Source organism: Lutjanus erythropterus, chromosome 13, assembly GCF_056507025.1.
Source record: "Lutjanus erythropterus isolate fLutEry1 chromosome 13, fLutEry1.hap2, whole genome shotgun sequence".
Lineage (NCBI taxonomy): Eukaryota > Metazoa > Chordata > Actinopteri > Lutjaniformes > Lutjanidae > Lutjanus > Lutjanus erythropterus.
In genome coordinates this window covers 32,905,987-32,925,561 of record NC_139329.1, presented here as the reverse complement: position 1 = coordinate 32,925,561, position 19,575 = coordinate 32,905,987, and the positions used below count along the sequence as shown (strand labels likewise).

Here is a 19,575-nt window from a genome sequence, read left to right as displayed (position 1 = left end):
ATTGTGGTAATCGCTTTAAAGGCATAACACCCTGCCCCCCCTTCCAAAAAATCTCTAGATTGATATGAACATAACCCCTGTCAGTCATCACTTGTGACCCATTAGAAGTGTGTGGTGGTGTCTGTATCTGCAGAGACTCTATACTCTGCCTAAATTTTCTTATTTTCTCATTATTTTGTTGCACTCGTGGTGCTTTATCAGCTCAAAACATCAACATTTGATGTCCTGGCAATGAGACTCAACAATCAGCTGTCTTTCTGGTGCATCTACAAACAGCTTGGACAAATCCTGCTGGTTCTTACTTTAATTAGGGTCAAAATAATTAAAAAAAATATTTTGTACATTTGATGTTAAAGCTAAGTTGAGCATGCACACATGTAGTGTCCTCTGTCCACCAGCAGGGGGCTGCAGGAGGGAGAAGAGAGGGGAGGGACAGAGGCAGGAGTGAGACAACACAGATGGGACACTTTCCAGATCTTGTACTGGTCTAACTTGCCGAGCATGGCTTCAGTCAAGCAGTCACCTCGTCAAAACAGGATGAGAGCTTTGAAGGTGAGTTGCCAAGTAAACAACTGAGATACTTTGTCTTTGAATTCAGATGAAAGTTTGTTATTTGTAGCTGTGTCTAAAATACTCAGCTCTGAGTATGTTCACAGTAACTGTTTCTCTTAACTGAGAAATACCAGTTTGTGTTCCTACTGATTACAGTTTTGGCTGAACAGAAGATTTTTACGGGTATCTCAGGCTGATCACATGTGAGATGAAAGTTTCATGGTGTATTTTAATAATGGTGATACTGAAGACTTTTGTCATGTTTCACTTTCCACAAGTGTGCCTCAGGTATAGTGGCGCGCACTGGTAGATTTCCTGTTAAGATTTGAAAGCTTGTTAATTATTAGACCAACATAATCCCCTCAGGTTCAGCTGGACTCAGTCATAAAACAGTTTACTTGTCCTGCCAGTGAGTCTCTGCTATTAACTCATTCCTGTCTTTAATACAGAGACTTATGAGCACCACAAAACAAGAACACAAATACAAACAAATATGTGAAAAGGGTAGGAAATGTGTTACGTTTGTTTCCCCCAACCTTATGTTGTGAAAATTCTTTGTCTAAATAGTGAGACTTGCTAGTTCTCTGCAGAATTACCAAGACGGTGTGATGAATCAAATCTCTTTACTTCATGCAGCATGGAGTGAGGACTCATATTCGAGGCCTTAAAAACAAAAACAAGGTTATTACTACTCTTCACCCTTCCTCTTTCAGGTGTGTTGCTACAGGGAACCAGTCCCTTGTGGCAAAATACCAGTTGTTGAACGAGTACTGAAAATCTGTACTCAAGTAAAAGTACTGTTACATTGCTAAAATATTACTCAATTACAGTTGTCTCAAAAAGTACTAACTAACAAGTGTTAGTTACTTTTAAACGCTGATGTTTAATACATTATCAATGAAGGTGTGCATTTTCCTCTGCCATTAGTAGAAACCACTAAAAATCAAATGATCAGTAAAGAATCATCACAGAACAATCGATTAGTCATTAATAATTTATGAGATATGAAACTTTTTGATTTCCATTTTCAGCTTTTTCTGGGGGTTTCTCTTTTTTTTTCATTAAATGGCACCGAAAGACAAACAATGTCTGATGAGGTGCAAATACTGCTATTTCTAGACTATTGATTATATATTAATAGATATCATTTTAATTGGTTAAAGTCTTAATGGCGATTAATCAATTAATCGATTAATCATTAACATCTAAACTCCAAACCTGAGCTGCTGCAGAGTTTTGTTTTATTTTTCATTCATATGCCCGTTTGCAATCAGATCACCTGATTGCCTACTAAAATGTAGATGACAGGTTTGACCGTTAATTCAAATTGTGTTCAGTACTCAACTATGATGTTAAAGTAACTAAGTAGTGAGTATTACATAGCAGTGTCTCCCTTATAGTGTATTTGGGAGGGGCCTATAACAGGTTTTCTTTTTTTATCAAATAAAAAAGCTAACTCTAATTTGTGCAATTTCAGAGTCGAATGCGTTGCTATCGTTTCATTACATTCATTACAATTCATTTCTCCTCTCCTCTGTGACGGGCGGGTCTCCCCCCTCGCTCCTCTCTCACAGCACACACCCATGCACCGGTACAGACACACACACCCACACTCAGAGAGCGGAGGAGAGGGAGGAGCGATACTGAAGTACGAGTAAAAGTACAGTATTTCCACCCCTGGAAAATACCATACCGTCATTTTTGTAAAGTTGTGACCTTTGCAGCGTTCAAAGCGGTTCTGAAAATGTACCGACAAGTTTATACAAGTACAAAATAATGCTCCTATGTAAAGGGGGCCATTGCTAGGAAGAACAGACCGTTCTTAGGGATGCAGCTCTGATCATAGACTTCGGATGAGAAATTAAATCATTTTTAAATTAATATTTTGCATTCAGGATGATTCAAGACACTGCATCACCCTGTCTGGGTTTATTTCACAACAAGGACCCTCTCACTGTACATTATCTAGCTTATTACAGGGTTACTTACAAAATAAATCAACAATTTGACACAAAATATTGATTTAAAAATGATTTTGTTGTTTAAAAATTATTTTATTGCTCATCGGTGTCTCTGACCAGAACTGCATCCATAGCAATAGTCTACTTTACAGAAATAACAAACACTAGAAAGCTGTAATTTTCTAATCAGAATGAATCCTCCGTGTATAAAACTTATCATTTTCTTCCTTAATGAAGAAGCCTTTAATAATATCTTTTCCAATTGATTAAACCTCCCTCAATATAATTAAAATGCCTTAAAACAAACAAATGTTGTGGCATCAAGTCAACAGCAGAAAATTGAAAAAGAGATCTTGTATTTAAATGTAATTAATCTCTGTTTTTTTTATATCTTTGTCTCCATTGTTGTGAATTCTGCCATGATATGAAGTGAGGACATGCTGAGATTCAGCACCGTCTAGGAGGACTTGTACAACTTCCTAAAATGTTATGGATCCTCCTCAAAGGCGAACTGGATCAATCCAGAGACAAGATGCGAGTGTCTCTGACCTCCCCATGCCCCTGACTGCAGACGAAACGCACATTTACGAGTACCTTGAAGTCTTTCCCGAAGAAAATGTGTATGAGTCCACCTTGGCTGGGCTCATCACCCCGACTGAATCCCAACCCCAACCCCCGGATCGCCAAAGCACGAGCAGGCCCCGTCCCGTCCGCGCCCCTCCCCCTCCACCCCGAAACAGGCTTTCTACTGCCTCGTCCACAGAGAGACCGGGCAATGGACCCCCTCCTGTGCCCCCCAGGACACGACTGCCCCCCTCCATGAGCAGAAGGCCACTTTCCTGTGACCTCACTGAGCCCGTTCACAGACTGAACCGCTCCAGGACAGAAGTACACAATCATGTGAGTATCTGTAGTAGTTTATCCCTCAGCAAAGACAAAGACTTCCTTCATGATTCAAAACAAATGACCCAAATTAATCTTTTTATTTTTTTTTTCCGTATCAGGACCCATGGGCCATCCAACTGTTAGACACTCCGCAAGGCAGCACCAAGACTCTCAATTCTTTTTGTGCTGCAACTTCAAAGTAAGAGAGAAAAAAATAGGTTCCTGCATATCATCAGTAGTTCATAAAGAAATACTGTACATAATGAATTTGAACAGTTCTGTTTAAGCTCTCAAAACAACAAAAAAACAATAGTTAAAGAACTTTAAATCTAGTTATATCCTCTATTTCTGATGTGTTTTAATGAACTGACAGGGACATGATGTCTGCTCAACATTGTTTTTGTACCGTCATTGAGCTGAAATGACTCATGCTTTTGTTCATATGAAGTGTGGAACATGTTTGTCATCGTACTTTCACTTTCGCACCGGTAACCTGTTTTTGTTTCCCCCGTCTCTGGCAGGCTGACGTCACAGTACAAGCACACAGACAGCGCTCACAACTCAGGCGTGGTCTGGGGTCGATTGTCACAAATCCACCCTGCCCTGCTGCAGCAGGTGGAGGTGAATGTCAGCGTGGCCAGGGAGTGGGAAAATCACCAGCTCCCCTTCCCCACCGTAGGTAAGATGAACAGTTAATAAGATAATCGATTTTTAAGTCTTCCCAGTAAGTAAGTGTTTGATGACCTGGGAGCGAGACTCTCTCTCCAGAATTACTTACTGCACTTTAAGAGATTTTCCAGTTAGAAGTTTAATTTCATTTGATGTCGCACCTAAGAATTAAAATAATGACCATAAGTAGTGGAAGAAGCACTTAGATCGAGTTTTTCACCGCTCATTAAACCATCTCAGCTTATTACTGATGCCTCTATACAACCTGCATAAGAAAACAAGACCGTCGGTGAGAAGATCGCCATTTTTTTCACGCATGCCTATTCCAGGAGGGCAAAGGTTACCCTGACATTCTTACCCTAAGTCTAGCCATTCACTCGGTCGTACCTAAACCTAACCACCCCAACGGACTATAGTTATCATTTGATCTTTGATCGATCATAAAGAATCATATAGAATTACAGCTCTCTGGTAGATGTAGTTGGGTACAAAGCACAGTAATTCCCTCTAAAGTCGCCACACCAGTACCTCAAAATCAGTGTTGGAACCTACCAAAGTAAATTTACTCAAGAACTACTGAGCTACTTTTTACTTTGACTCCGCTACATTTCAGAGGTGAATATTAGACTTTTTCCTTGACTTTCCTACATTTGTTTTATGACTTCATGGTATACTATACTGCTAATTACTAACTGCAACATTAAAAAGCTCTTGCATGTATTTCCAAGTGACAAACCTGAATTATATAATATTCTGTAATACTATAAACATTTTTTTGCTAAGTATACTTCTACACTTTAGTAATATTTTAAATTCATGACTTTAACTTGTAACAGAGTGTTTTCAGACTATGGCCTTTCTACTTTTACTCAAATAAAAGAAATTACTTCCTCTCGCTCTTTTCTTTAGTCACTGCACGTGTTGGCAGAGGTGTGTGGACTCTGACCTCTAATCTTTTATCCAGTGAACAGGACAGTGAAGAGTCTGATTGATGAAATCTTCCAGCTGCTGGACCTCACTCCCAGCGCAAGCGGGCATTTTGTTTTAAAGCTGTGCGACTCCGACGAGTATCTCCGAAAGTAAGTCACTAATCCGGAAAGTAACTTTTGAACTATGAGCCGCGAAGTTTGTGTGTTCTCACATTCATTGTTTAATTTGCTGTTTCCTTAGTGAAGAACTGCTGGGTGTGCATGAGACTATTCAGATGTACTGCAAGTTTAAACTGACAGTGCCCCTCCGACTGCTCCACATAAACAGCCTCAAACACCGTCTGACCAGGGATGTAAGTCAGTTCAAACTCCTCCTCAGTTCTCACCCTCAGCATTGATCATTTACCCAGACGGAGTGGCCTGTCTTCAGTCTTGAAACGCCACTTTCACACACACACACACCTGTGCCTGGCCCCTTTCTAACTTTGTTATCATCAGGGCTGTAAAAACCTCCACCCTGAGTTCTTGACTTTGTTCTGTTTACACATCACGTCACGGCTGGTGGCACTGAGCAGCAAGACTGAAATGGCATAAAGGTGAACCAAGCAATCACTAGATTTACAGTTATAAAAAGACAATTAATACCCTTTAATGATTCTACATAGAAACAACATAGAAAACAAACAATGGTTTATTTAAATTTACCTTTATTCCTTTTTATATTTGTAATTATTTGAATAATGCAGCTGCTCTATTCTTGTGTGTACTTTAAATTCCAAAATAAGCTGCAAACAAATGTATGATGGGTTTAATGGAAAACCCATAAAAAATAAGTCTCAAGTGAAAATTGCTGTTTGCAGTGGTTTATTCTGACACTTCTGTTCTAGTTCTGTTTGCCAAGATCATAAAAATCACCACACAATAAATTGTTGCAATCAATAATCAGCATTTCAACCTTTCTTCTTCGAGGGTGAGGACGACACGGCCTCGTGCCAGCTGTACCCGCTCCTGCGTCCCGTCAGCGTCTTCAACACCTGCAAGTAAGACGTCAAGCGGTCCTGCCTCCCACATCAGCTTAGAGAAAAGGTTTCAGTAACAACAATAACAACCGTTCAGTGGGTCATGTGTCAACCGGCGGCTGTTTGTAGAAAACATTAGGAGAGGCAGCTTTGCTTTGTGGTTTCCTACCACTTTGTCACCTGCATGTGTTTAACCTTTCCTCCTCTGTCAGGTTGAGCCTGCAGGATGTGCTCAGTAGCTACAACAGAGAGGTGACAGAGCTGATGAGATCTAAGGTCAGTAAAGACAGGATAACCATTTATATCCATATTCATTTGTAAACGTGTATGATGCAGGGTTCACCATATCAGTAGACATACCGTAACCTGACTTTCTGATATTTGTCTTTCCGTCACTAGTCTGGGATGAACGTTAATGTGCTCGTGGGCTGTGTTCGCACCATCACCAATCTTCTGTGCGGGCTTTCAAGTCAGGAGTTGGAGGACACTATTGGCAGGCTTAACCGAATCAATCCCATACCTCTGGTAGGATATCACGTACTTTTGTGACACTTGCAATAAACTACTCAACTACTCAAAGCTGAGGTAGACAGTTTACTTTTGGTGTCATTGGGGAAAAAGCTCCTGAATAACCTTTAAAACTTAGACTTTCTGCTGCTCCTCTTTGCTACTTAGTGGCTTTAGAAAATCTAGCCTGTAATGGCAGACTTTGGCCAATCACAGGTTGGTAAGGCAGTTGAATGTTGAGTCTCATTCCAAAAACATTTTTTTTTTTTTTTTTGTGATCTGGAAATGCGACTCAACAATCAGCTATCTTTCTCCAGAACTGGTTACTGCACTTTTACATACAGCACAATCAGTTTTCCTGTCTGCAGAAGTATTGTGACACTGCAGTAAAACAAAAAAAAAAAACTTTCATCAACAATACAAAGTTGTACTTCTGTATCTTTTATTGCAGAGTCATGATGAGATGTCTGAGTGTGAAACCGGTAAGTAGCATTCACTCAACAATAATGCCATTGTTGTGTATGGATTTTTACATTTTTTTGGGCATGTTTGCCTTTGTATTTGATAACCAAATATTGCAGTTATATGATACGAGTCTTCAGTAAGCCACTGAGAACCTCACCCCTCCAACCGCAATCACCATACTCACCTACTTTTAGTCTTATAACTATATAACTATATAACTATATGCAATTCGTCACAAAAGCGGGCATCAGAGTGCTACAAGACCTTTCACTGGATGGTCATATTAACTCTGTTGGAAAACAACATGACAGCAGATCACAAAGCAGAGCGAGGAAAAAAAGCACGTGCATCAGCCTGAAACGCTGTCAGTGAGACCTCCACACGGGCTGCCCCAAATATTGCAATTGCTGGGTCTGGTTGTATTCCTTTATCACAGATATATAGATGAAAAACTCTCAAGCACAGCCGCCTAGAATGTAAAGTATGTTCTAAAGGGTGGCTGTGTCTTAATGATAAGGAGAGCAAGCTGGGTGTGTTCCTGGAAACAACTCGACAAGTTTTCTTTTTGAGACGAGGAGTCTGTGGATTGTTGCAACAACCTCATGTCTCAGGAAAACATGTTAAAAATACATGTAGATGAAATGATGCAGTGATGCAAAACAATGATGATTTGTAATTGTCTAAAATTTATCCATTTATCTGTTTAGTGCAATTTAGCATCTATTGTATAGACAGCAGTGAATGATGGAGCAATTTTGAACACCGTCAGAATAGAAAATTGATATATTAACATTGTCATTGTTAATTGTCTGTATTTTAGCCATGCTCATGCTCCACAGTGCGCTGCTGAAAGTGCTGCAGATCTTTTTTGACAACTTCCATTCAAGCTTCAGAGGTCAGGAGGTCACCGGCAAACCGCAAATACTCGACGTGGAGGGGAACAATGAAATCTTCCAGTTTAATATTGCCGCTCTCTACCAACTGCAGCTCCCCTGGATGTCCACGTATGTGTGCATTTATAGTCATAGACGGACACCGAGACATTTTTGTTTATTTTTTTTTATCAATTTACAAAATGCATTCTGGTTAGTTCTCCAAGATGTTTGGAACAACCTGCCTGCTGAGTTCCTTCAAAAACTGTGTGCAAGTGTACCTAGAAGAACTGATGCTGTTTTGAAGGCAAAGGGTGGTCACACCAAACATTGATTTGATTTAGATTTTTCTTCTGTCCGCTCACTTTGCATTTGTAAATTGATAAAAAAAATAAACAATTACATTTTGTATTTTTGAAAGCATTCTTACTTTACAGCATTTGCAGCACCTGCCTAAAATGTTTGCACAGTACTGTATTTACACAGGCACACAAACACATGCACACACAGACCTGATAAGAGCACTGGCTTCCTTTCTCTTTTCCTCTCCATTATTTTTAGTTATGAGTGCTTCTCCGTTTCCTGCGAGTTAACATATGGAGGAACAAAGGTCTGTGACATGGGGGTTTCTGAAAACATCAGCACTGCCTTGTCATATGGAAACAAGATCCAGTGTAATCGCATGTAAGACTTCCCAAGTATAAATGTTGTTTTACCATGTTTAACTCCCTGTTTCCTTGTTCTCATAAAAAGTGGTTTGTCATAGATAAAGAAGTAAAAGTGGATTCAGCAGAATAATCTTGCTGTCCTTGCGTCTTTAAGTAACTATGTGATCCTTAAATGTTCACAAGTGTCTGTGAGGAATGATCTATATCAGTCCATTTTAATACAGATTTATAAGAAAAGTATAAAAGAGTTGAGAGAAAAAAGAGGAAAATTATTTTAACAGTATAACATAAAAAGTTTTTTTGACTTTTGTGACTGTTTTTAATTTTAGGATGGTGTTCCCTGTTCCAGTGAATCAGCTGCCGTACGAGTGCATGTTGACGTTTCACCTCAGGGGCTGCAAGCGAGGCTCCAAGAACCCTGAGCTTTTAGGCTGGGCTGTGCTGCCTCTGTACTGCAACAGGTGGGTGTTTGCACAACGTTTACAGCATCTCATAAAAGTTTTTGACTAAACGATGATACAGGAGGAGGCGGGGGAGGCGGAGGGAGGGAGTTATATTTCTAATTGCAGACAGCAGTATAGCAGTGAGTTCTCTGGAAGCCTATTTCCGCCATTTGTGATGGGAAAAATAATGGATCCTGTTAGTCATTATAATGAGAAATATATATATTTATAACTTTTTTTCTGTTATTGTAAAGTGCTTCATGTACATTTTATAAACTCAGCTGAGCTCTTAAACACAGTGATATAAACAGTAACATACTAATATTTGTACTGTGTTTGTGTGTGTTTCTAGGACTCTGGTGATGGGGACCATTCTGCTCAGTATGTCCACACTGTCAGAGCTGTCTGCTCCTCCCTCTCCTGCCCTGTACGACAGCCACAGACAACCTGCAGGAGTCATACTGCAGGTCAGTGGCACTCTGCCCCCTGTTTACCAAAACACAAGCAAACCCACATTGCCTGCTCACTCATTCATCCTCTGGTCGCTCCGCAGCTCCAGTTTCAAGATCAGTTTGAGTGGAAGTATCAGAGGCCCATCGCGCTCCCTGGTCCAGACTTTGTATTTACTCAGCCTTTTGAGGATGTGCAAAAGAAAATGCTGGAGATCTCTAAGAAGCACTGCATCTGCTTGTGAGTATAAGAATTATATTATATTGTTATATATATTATACTATACAGTGCATGTATATGTACCATGATCAGAGTTTCAATAATAATCTTTTCAGTTCTAAAATGAAGATTTCTGTTCCTCATGTTTTTGCTGCTTTCTGTATGCATAAACACATTCCTGAAATGTTCTCCTTTTCCTCAGTCTAACGCCCAATGAGAAGGCTTTCCTCTGGAGTAAGCGTTACTGTAGTGACAAGGCGAGTACTTTCCTCCACCTGCTGCTGGGTGGCGCCCCCCGGTGGCAGCCTGAAGACTTGACAGAAATCTATACAATTGTGGAGAACTGGCCCATCCATCTTCCTGAGGAGGCCCTCTTCCTGCTCAGTGATAGGTGGGTTACTTTTGCATAATGCACGGTCATTATGCAAAATTGCAAGAACCAACAGTAATAGATAATATATGGCACATGAAGAAAGGCTTGTTGTGTTGGTCGTTTAGTACTGCGATGTGTTTTGGGTCACAGCTGCAATATGTCTTGCAGTAGTGAAAGTGAAAGTATTAGTACAACAGAGTGTACATACCCTTTTACATACACATAAAAGTACCCAAAAAAAACTACTCACATCTGAAATGATCTCTTATCTTAATGATATTGGCCATGAGAAGAAGGTAACAGGCATTGGATGAAAAAAATCCATATCATGCATCCCTAAAAAGAGCTCAGTTTCTGCAGCACTGACAGACTCTCCTCCTGGCTGTTTCTGTCCTTCACTGACTGTCTCGCTGTGGAACTGGTGCATAAAAGACAAGGTTGAAAGGGTAAAATGATTAAAGATAATCAAATTCACTGAAAGGGAGTTCTCCTTTCAGAGAAGGTGCACTCTTTTGAGTTTATATACCACTTAAGGATGTTATCAAACACAGTACTCAAGTACCTGTAATAAAAAAATGTCCAATGTGTGAGATTTACAGGGATTTATTGGCAGGATTGTAATATAATATTCATAAGTATGTTTTCAATAATAAGAATCATTATATTTTTGGTATCTTAGAACGAGCTGTTTACATCTACAGAGGGTGCAGGTCCTTTTCCAAGGAGGTCGCCATGTTGCAATATCATGTTTCTACAGTAGCCTGAAACAGACAAACCAAACTCTGGCTCTAGATATGTTTTTTTGCAAGTTTCATACCATAGTTTCTCCCATGTGCTCCTATGTGAAAGAGGTGGATTGCTTGCAACCTGGTCCTTTAACTCAACAAGACAAGCAGACCACTGATCACAACCATGATTCTGGTTTCTGAGTATATATATTTTTTTCAGTATTCATGATCAGACTGTCCGGAAAGCTGCGGTTGACTACTTTGGACTCATACCAGATGCAGAGCTGGAGTTGTTTCTGCCACAGTTGGTCCAGGTAAACACGCTCGCCACTAACCGTTCCGCACTCTTGAGTGACAAAATACAATTAACATGTTGCACACTTCACAATCATCTGTGTTATCCTCCCTGTATCTGCGTCTTCAGAGGTTATTATTTCAGCACAAGACCAAGGTAGTTTTTAAATATGAGATTAGGTGACAGTCTGTAGCTTCCTCAGTGGTTTGATGTCAGTTCGATTAGTCATCATGTCCTCTACTCCAGGCTCTGAGGAGTGAGTGGGAGTTGGATGGACCCCTGGTGATGCTGCTGTTGGAGAGATCACTGAAGAACATACAGATTGCCCAGCAACTCTACTGGTGAGCTGCAGAGTCAGACATTAAACACCGTATTGTTACCGAGGGAATGAACAAAATGTTCTTTTGTGTGTTTCGGTGCTCAGTATTTTCTCTGCAGCACGGACAGCAGAGTTTTAGCATTTATTTGTGTTTCATTTGCCTGCAGGCTGCTGGAGGATGCCCACATTGAGCCGTACTACCAGAGCTGGTTCAGTAAGGTTCAGGCTGCGCTGAGGCACTGCTGTGGTCGGGCGCTGAGGCAAGAGCTGGAGCACGAGACACGCCTGGTGTCTGTGCTCATGCAGGTGGCCGAGAAGGTTCGCACCGCTGACAAGACTCGCCGTAAGGTCTGTAATGCTTCATTAATTTATTCCCTTACTGGCTTGTAATCTTCCATTAATATGACTAATTTACAACAGATTTTTTTTGGTTATTGCGTTTTGTGTATTTCTCTGCAGGATGTTTTGAAGAAAGGAAAGGTGAAGATTGAGGTGTTCTTCAGAGATGGGATCACTTGTTGTCTGCCACTGGATCTCGCAGTCCGTGTTAAGGCCTTGGACTCTCATGTAAGATCGCCGAACAGCACATTACACCTTTTATATCATTACTGTAATCTAATATCTACACAGTTTGATAGCAGGAGTGTTTACTCATGTGATATGCTTCTCACAGGCCTGTAAGTTCTACAACTCCAATGCTGTTCCTCTGGGCATCTCATTCATCTGCTCTGACCCTCTGGCCAAGAACATCAGCGTCATCTGCAAGGTTGGTAAAATGAAGAACATTTTCATATTCTATTTCTCTTACAGATACAAACAAGGTGCAAACACATCTTATCTGTAAGAGTCTCCCTTTCTTCACAGGGAGAGAAACACACCGATTTGATAGAGAAAATTTTGAATGAATGTCACAAATTCTTTTAATTCGCTCGTACGTGCCACTTAAGAATTAATCTGATGGTACGAGTGTTTTTTGCATGAGGCACATTATGTTTTATTCTTTTTTCCTTTGAGGTTAATTCAAATTCATGGTCAGTTACAGAGCAGCTTACTCAAATGGCTGAACACAAAAAAAAGTAAAAAAAAACACAACCTTTTTAGTAAACTGTTATCATCACATCATTTAATGTGTTGTTCAGACAGGAGATAACCTGCGTCAGGACATGCTGGTACTTCAGATCGTCCGTGTGATGGACAGGATTTGGCTTGAGGAGGGGCTGGACCTGCGAATGATCACCTACAGGTGTCTGTATACAGGCAGAGCTCAGGGTCAGTTCATTTGTTTTTGAATGTGCACTAACAGTTCCTTTGTCTTTTATCTCCATGGCTGTGAATTAATGTTTTTCCACATATGTTCTACGTGGTTGTCAGGCCTGGTGGAAGTGGTTCCAGAGGCAGTGACCCTTGGGAAGATTCATCAAGAGTGGGGTCTGGGTGGGACCCTTCGAGAGGACACGCTAGAGAAATGGTTCCACATGTGGAACAAAACCAAGGAGGACTATGAGAAGGTTAACACCACAACAAAATCTTTGATAACCGTACGCCTGAATATTCACTTTTTCTTTTCTCTAACAGTCTCCTACTGTGCATGTGCAGGCTGTGATGAACTTCATCCACTCATGTGCAGGGTGGTGCGTGGCTACGTTCATCCTGGGGATCTGTGACCGCCACAATGACAACATCATGTTGAAACACAGTGGACACATGTTTCACATTGACTTTGGCAAGATTATGGGCAATGCACAGAAGTTTGGAAGCTTTAAAAGGCAAGTCAATAAAAAGGCAAACAGCATTTTGGAGGTGAAAAGATGCAGAAAATTGTAAAGTCAAAGAAAAATAGTTGAAATTTGGGTTCAAGCCCCTTTTCCATCAATAAAATTAAAGTCACATGCAGCAACAAACAGCTTTCAGGCTTCACAAAGTCACTTCAGCTAATTCTGTTTAAAGACAGAATCAGACTGAGCACACACTTTTTTCATTTTCACAAAGCCTGCAGCATTTCAACAATTACACATTCAAAGTTTTTGTAGAGCACATTGAGCTGGACTTGTGTGTCCAAGTTCAAGTCAACTGGACTTAAGGTGTGAGGGCCAAGGTCAGTCTAACCCTTAGGGCTCAAACCCAAATAAAGTGAATTAACAAGAACCTTACCTTCTGTATTTGCAATAACAGAGACCGATCACCGTTCATCTTTTCATCTGAGATGCAGCACTTCATCACAGGCGGGGGGGAAAAGCCACAGCGCCTGCATCGCTTTGTGGAGCTCTGCTGTGAAGCTTACAACATCATCAGAAAGCGCTCTGCACTGATACTCAGCTTGTTGGAGCTGGTAAGACTTTTGCTCAATAACACCACCAGCCTCACGGTTACATCTGAGAATTAGATGATATTATATAAAACTCCTTTTTGTTCATGGTGTGCATGTGGTTTCTAGATGCTGCATGCAGGAATGCCAGAACTGAAGGACTCTAATGACCTGCAGTATGTCCAAAACAACCTCAGACCTCACGACACTGACCTGGAGGCCACATCCTACTTCACAAAGTAAATAGAATATACAGTCTTCAAAATATCCCCTACTTTTTACTTCTGCTGCTGTATTAATCAGATTTTCTTTTATTAATGGTTTGATGTAGGAAGATCAAGGAAAGCATGGGCTGCTTTGCAGTAAAGTTTAACTTCCTGACACACACCATGGCTCAAGGAAAGAAACAGGGATCACTCACACAGAACGGCATCCCCGCTCCCAGCACCAACATCCAAGAAGCCGTCATCCAGGGATACAGCGTCAAGGGAAAAGATGTGGTGAGGCTGCATGTTGCTCATTGTGCTCTGGTAATTCAGACAAAATGTCACTGAGAAAGCACTGCAGAGCTTTTTGTTAGATCCTAATAGCCAGGGGAGCTGATGAAACACCTGCTGCTGACAGCAGGTTCACACATTTGTGTTCTTGTAGGAATAACCTGTGGCTGTCAGCTGATTGTGTGCATGTGTGTGTCATTTACGGCCTCCGAGGCAGCAGGGTTGTTTAGAAAGTCCTTCCTTCCCTCTCCAGAGTCCTGTGATGAATATTACTTGGGTTTGTTTGGCATGTCACTGCTCTTTGATTCAGACTTACTTCTGTCCATTGAAGCTGTTTCTAGGCAGTGATGGAGCGCCTTGTCAGGCAACAAAAGCACAGAGTTTTGTCCAGTGACAATGACAAGTATCAGTCACTCAGAAGTTTTTACAAAGGTGGAATAAATGAAAGGTTTCCTAGCAGATCAGTAAATGTTACATTGGAAATAGACAAGTTCTTCTTCTTTAACTTCCATCATTATGAAGATTAATGAACATATTTTTATTACTGTGTCTCCATAATAGATAACTAAATCACACTTTTTTCTCCTATTGTCTTTCTTGTTTACTCCAACACCAACCCCTGCTTTAGTTACTTGTTTATGCGAAGCAACAGGTTAACGTTAGTCAAACTATGGTATTACTATGCAGTGCATGTCATTATAATAGCTTTTAATTTACCTCTTCAGTGAACATGTTAGTGTTATCTCTTATTTCCAAAGTAATGTTGATAATTCCTTCATGGAGCTTTGCTCTGAGGAAACAGAGAGTGATCTGGTGTAGTGCAGTGCACATGTTGTCTTTGCAAAAGCGGCACAAACAATAATTCCACTTGGAAACGCTAAGGGGAGTTTAAAACTCTACACTTTTAAAGATGGATAGATAAACTTAGTTGCCCCCCCTGGGAAAATTTGACTTGGACTCTACAAGGCTAGACCTGTGTATGATAAATAAATACAATACAAACTCAGTCAGACAACGCACGTTTAAGAATGTTTAATGTAGCAGCAGAACATAGTTAGAGTTTGTCATCTAGACTCCAACCTCATCACTCCTTGCAGATTATGTTCACATAGAGGTATTGAGGAGTGATGAACACATATCATGGACTTGATGTCGGAGCCTGCAGATGGATGCTGGGGTGGTGGTGGGGCTGAAGGAACAGGCAGTGACGTTGTTGCAAGGCAGCAGTGGCACTGACAGGCACAGGGAGAGATGGGAGGTTTCAGCGGTTTAAATAGACCGCCAGATTGGAAGGGTGCGCTTGGTGTGTAGTACGGAGTGTGAGTTCATAATTTGAGTACTCTTTACCTGTTCAAGTACACACTGGTCAGAGAGAGACTGAAGAATATTATGGCAGATGATTTTCATCCCAGTCTGAACCAAATGCAATAACTTTGATTTTGATGATACGTTCAAAATTTAATTTCCAAAAAAACAAATGTTAAACATTCCTGCTTCATCACCATATTGGGGTTGAATTCACTTGTTTACAGACTTTACAAACTCTAATTATGAGATGCTTTACAGATCATTGAGGGCAAACACTCCCTCAAGTGTTTGTCTTCTTCCAAGAGATTTAAAGAGTGCAGGCCAGTTACCAACGGGTGTTAGATCTAGCTGTTGATGTGAATCCACCTGCCTGGAGCTTCAACGTGGATCCTGAGTTATCGACAGTCTTTTGTTCGCCCTGCAAGCTAACGAAATAATTTGTCTTCTCTGATTTGCAGATCTATGACCTGAGAGTAACCATTCATGATGGTTTTCTGAACAGAGAGAAGACATATGGTCAGTTTGAGCAGATCCATAAGCGGCTGCAGAAATACTTCATCGAATCTACTTTGCCTCAGTGAGTGAAGATTTTTCTCCACAGCTTTTTCTTTTGCAATAATGACATAAGTTGATGCATGTCTGAACTCCTTCTCCCTCACAGGTTTCCCAGGTGGTATATGATGTCATTCACCCCACGCAACCGGGTGTCTATGCTGAATAAATACCTAAAACAGCTTTTTGAGGGACCGTGCAAGGGAGTAAGTTCCTTCTGTCACTGTTCGGGTTCTCTCAGTGATCTCTTGTTATACTTGGCTCTAACCTGCAAATGTGCCTCGCTCTGCAGAATGAATATGTGTGCAGCTTGTTCCTCGATGGCCCCAATATAGTCCAAGAGAGTGTGGTGACAGGTAATTTTCTGCTCTTAAATAATAAGCGGGCATATTAAAAAAGACTTTAAGGAAAAGAAATGTCATGGTAAAGTTAATATTTGGAATGTGAGGACTGATGCTGTCTTGAGGAAATTCTGACGGTAGTACATTATACTGTATGCATTATTACTGTCACTGATGTGCTGATTCATTGCAGGAGCCCGTCCTCAGATTCAGCTCATCATTTCTTACTCTGACTTTAAGCTCTCGGTCTTGGTAAAACATCTGAAGAACGTTGTGAGTATCCTTTATTCCTACTATTGCATTGTTTGTATCATTTAACAAGAGGAAAACATTTACTAAATGTGTTCTCTGATGAAATAATTTATGGCGTGCGCTGAGAGCTTTTTTACTTTTTCAACAGAAGCAGGCAAACGGTGCTAACCCTGACGCCTACGTGGTCACGCGTCTGAGGCCGGATCCCAAGCAGCGCTCCAAGAAAAAGACAGAGGTGGTCCGCAATAATGACAACCCCACGTTCAATGAACTGGTACGCATTTCATCCTTCCTATCCTCTATCAGCGATTTTGTGCAGTCTCAACATCCTTTGGTTTTTCATTAGATCAGTCAACCAGTGAGCTGCACAGCTTGTTATTTTTATATCTGGATGTGCTCAAGAATTCATATTCACAGACTCATTAAAAAAAGTGAAATTAAAATGCATAATTTCAATGATCGGTTCTGTTTGAATATCACCACACCAATCATGACACATCATCAGGTAGAGACAAACATGTTTTTTCACTGTTGGGTAGCTAACATTCCCTCGGAAATAGATCAGTTTTTGAAGGTAAAAAGTAATGTGGGAGATAATCCTGCACCAGTAAAAGCTCAGCAGCGTGTGGTGAGGAACGACGGCCCTGGATACATTAAATTTAGATTCATAATGGCCAGCAGTGATGATGAGCAGAAAGCACAGTGTGTTGAATGTGCTGAAACCTTGACACAACCCAGTTTAGTTTTTCTCCTTTGTTATAATGCTCAAAATCACATATTTGCCCCCAAAGGAATTTACAAACTGTACAAACGCGACACCCTCTACTTTTAGACTCTTGATATGGAGAAGGGAACAGAAAGCCTTGCAATATGTGTCTTGTGTACAGACAACGCCTTCCTGTTCTATAACGGCCTAACAGAACTTGAGCCTTAATGATGTTCATAAATGCTCTTTCACTGGAATCAAAGAATGTGGATTTCTTTTTTGTACATCCAGTCCCTCTCAAGATAAAGTGCTATCACTCAAAGCTCTAAATATTCACTATATGTTCACTTTTAATGTATGCTCTGCCTGCGGCGCTGCTCTCCTCACTGTGAGTCTGATGTGATCTTTGAGTGTTGAACCCTGCAGACTCTGACCAGCAGCTTTTCACATATTTAACCCACTCTCTTACTACGTGAAGCCTTAGCAGAGCCACATGGAAGGAAACAAAATGAAAGATTAAATCCTCTGTTCCACAGTGCTGACAGAAATTTCACATAAAAGCCAAACTATACAAAAGACAACCTCAAATCAATGGATGTTCTGTATTTAGAGCTGTTTGATGACTAAATATATTACATATTTTCACAGCTGGAGTACAGTTATGTGCCACTGCTGGATGGGATGGTGCTGGAGGTGACAGTGAAGAGCAAGAAGACTTTCGTGGCTGCGACCAACATTAGACTGGAGAAGGAGATACTTGACAAGGAGACCTGGTTTCCCCTGGGGAACTGTGCAATCTGACCTCACAGATGGAGAGAGCTGCACTGTGGGGCCGCTGCCAGCAGGGGGTGCAGCTACACAAAGATGTCTCACACTGCATGAGTGAGACAAACTCACCTGAGCAGAGGAAATGTGCACTCTCATTTATACCTATTTATCAGATGTAAATTAAACTCACTCCAGAGTTAAATTTGCTGGCAGGCGCCACTGTATTTGGATGAAGTTACAAGAAAAGAAAAAGGTACTGTTTACTATGTGAAGCATCACTTAACTTAAATCTGTTTATTTTTTAAATGTTAATCAAATGAAGGACAGATGCTGATTAGTTGATTTTGGATGTGGGATCGGTGATGGATGAAGGAAAGACACTACTTTTATTACCATGCTTGCACTTTCGTTTTTACTTTAACTTTGTTTTTATCTCTGTGAGTCAAAGCCGTCCTTGTAAATGAATGTGTGTGTAGTCGAGACTGTCACTGTGACAGATTAAAGAGGAGGTGATGCAGAGCTGTTAGAGCAGCCTGCCTGATACCTGCCCAGACTGTGTTTGTCCCTTTGGGCTGTGTCAACGGGATGTCCTTGACCAGTGGAATTGGAGACGGGAGGCAAGGAGGGGGAGGGAGTGGGGGAGGGAGGCGAATGTGTGAGCAGGATGACAACTCTGTCTCTCTGTCTTGAGGGACTGAGTTAACACTCTCCCCCTCACTCCATCCTTTGTCTTACCCATCAGTGGCATTCAAACACAGTTATGCACACGCATGCACAAACACACACAGGCGGACGCTCACAAATACCCCCGAAAAAGCTCCTCTTCACACACACGCACACACACAGACACACTCACTCACACACTCTTTCCAGAGCTGAGGCAGGTCTTCATGTTATCTTAATGCCATCCTCCTCCTGACAGGCCTGCTGACCCGCACTCTCCTCCGCCTCATTCATAGGATTTAGTGATGAACGAGGATAGAAATAGACTTCCCTGCACTGGTTTCGGTTCAATAATGTATACCTCTTTGAATGCTATTTATATTATTCCCTGCTGGGTCTCTTGCAGTGAGGTAAGCTTGGAAGAAAATGCTGGCTGCTACTCTTTCATAGTAGTAGTCATGGAGTAGTAATGGATCTTGGCATCAGTCGTCACTTTCAGACCTTATAGGAGAATTGAATCTATTGTTTGGAGTAAATGTTAAATCCAAATCCAATCCAGCTCTACCACAATAATTGCACTTGCATAAATTATTAATTATGTGATATTAATCTAATATCCAACTCCAGCAGAGTTATTCTTCATTAGAGTGTCTTCTCAGCCCTGCTGGAACCTTCTGGTCTTTTCCTCTGCAGCACAGAGTGCAAGCAGCAGAGAGAGAGAGAAAAAAAAGGCACATCTATTTTCTGACAATAAAACTGGTATTTATATCTGAGGAAATGGTGCTTTTGATTTATTTATATATTTTTTGTTGTTGTTGTTGTTGCTGCA

General features: G+C 41.0%; 1 protein-coding gene across 1 annotated transcript; it reads left to right on the top strand.

The window, feature by feature from the left end:
* Nucleotides 1-425: 425 nt before the first annotated feature.
* Nucleotides 426-19,524, top strand: pik3c2g (phosphatidylinositol-4-phosphate 3-kinase catalytic subunit type 2 gamma). Its single transcript, XM_084733908.1, has 33 exons — nt 426-552; nt 2,944-3,413; nt 3,518-3,597; nt 3,920-4,077; nt 5,032-5,146; nt 5,238-5,349; nt 5,966-6,036; nt 6,228-6,291; nt 6,415-6,540; nt 6,974-7,004; nt 7,808-7,991; nt 8,421-8,543; nt 8,857-8,988; nt 9,323-9,437; nt 9,524-9,660; nt 9,842-10,030; nt 10,961-11,054; nt 11,282-11,376; nt 11,522-11,702; nt 11,814-11,921; nt 12,028-12,120; nt 12,494-12,623; nt 12,726-12,862; nt 12,951-13,120; nt 13,527-13,683; nt 13,789-13,898; nt 13,991-14,159; nt 15,923-16,041; nt 16,126-16,222; nt 16,309-16,372; nt 16,551-16,630; nt 16,758-16,883; nt 17,964-19,524. The coding sequence occupies exons 2-33, from the start codon at nt 3,003-3,005 to the stop codon at nt 18,114-18,116; spliced, it is 4,131 nt and encodes a 1,376-aa protein (XP_084590034.1). The 5' UTR covers nt 426-552; nt 2,944-3,002; the 3' UTR covers nt 18,117-19,524.
* Nucleotides 19,525-19,575: the final 51 nt, after the last annotated feature.

Excerpts from the sequence above, each read along its gene's own strand:
- pik3c2g (XM_084733908.1), top strand. The coding sequence starts at position 3,003 with ATGGATCCTCCTCAAAGGCGAACTGGATCAATCCAGAGACAAGATGCG. Across the intron at positions 11,055-11,281 it reads TTCTGCCACAGTTGGTCCAG|GCTCTGAGGAGTGAGTGGGA; the intron begins GTAAACACGCTC and ends CCTCTACTCCAG. Across the intron at positions 12,624-12,725 it reads GTATACAGGCAGAGCTCAGG|GCCTGGTGGAAGTGGTTCCA; the intron begins GTCAGTTCATTT and ends CGTGGTTGTCAG.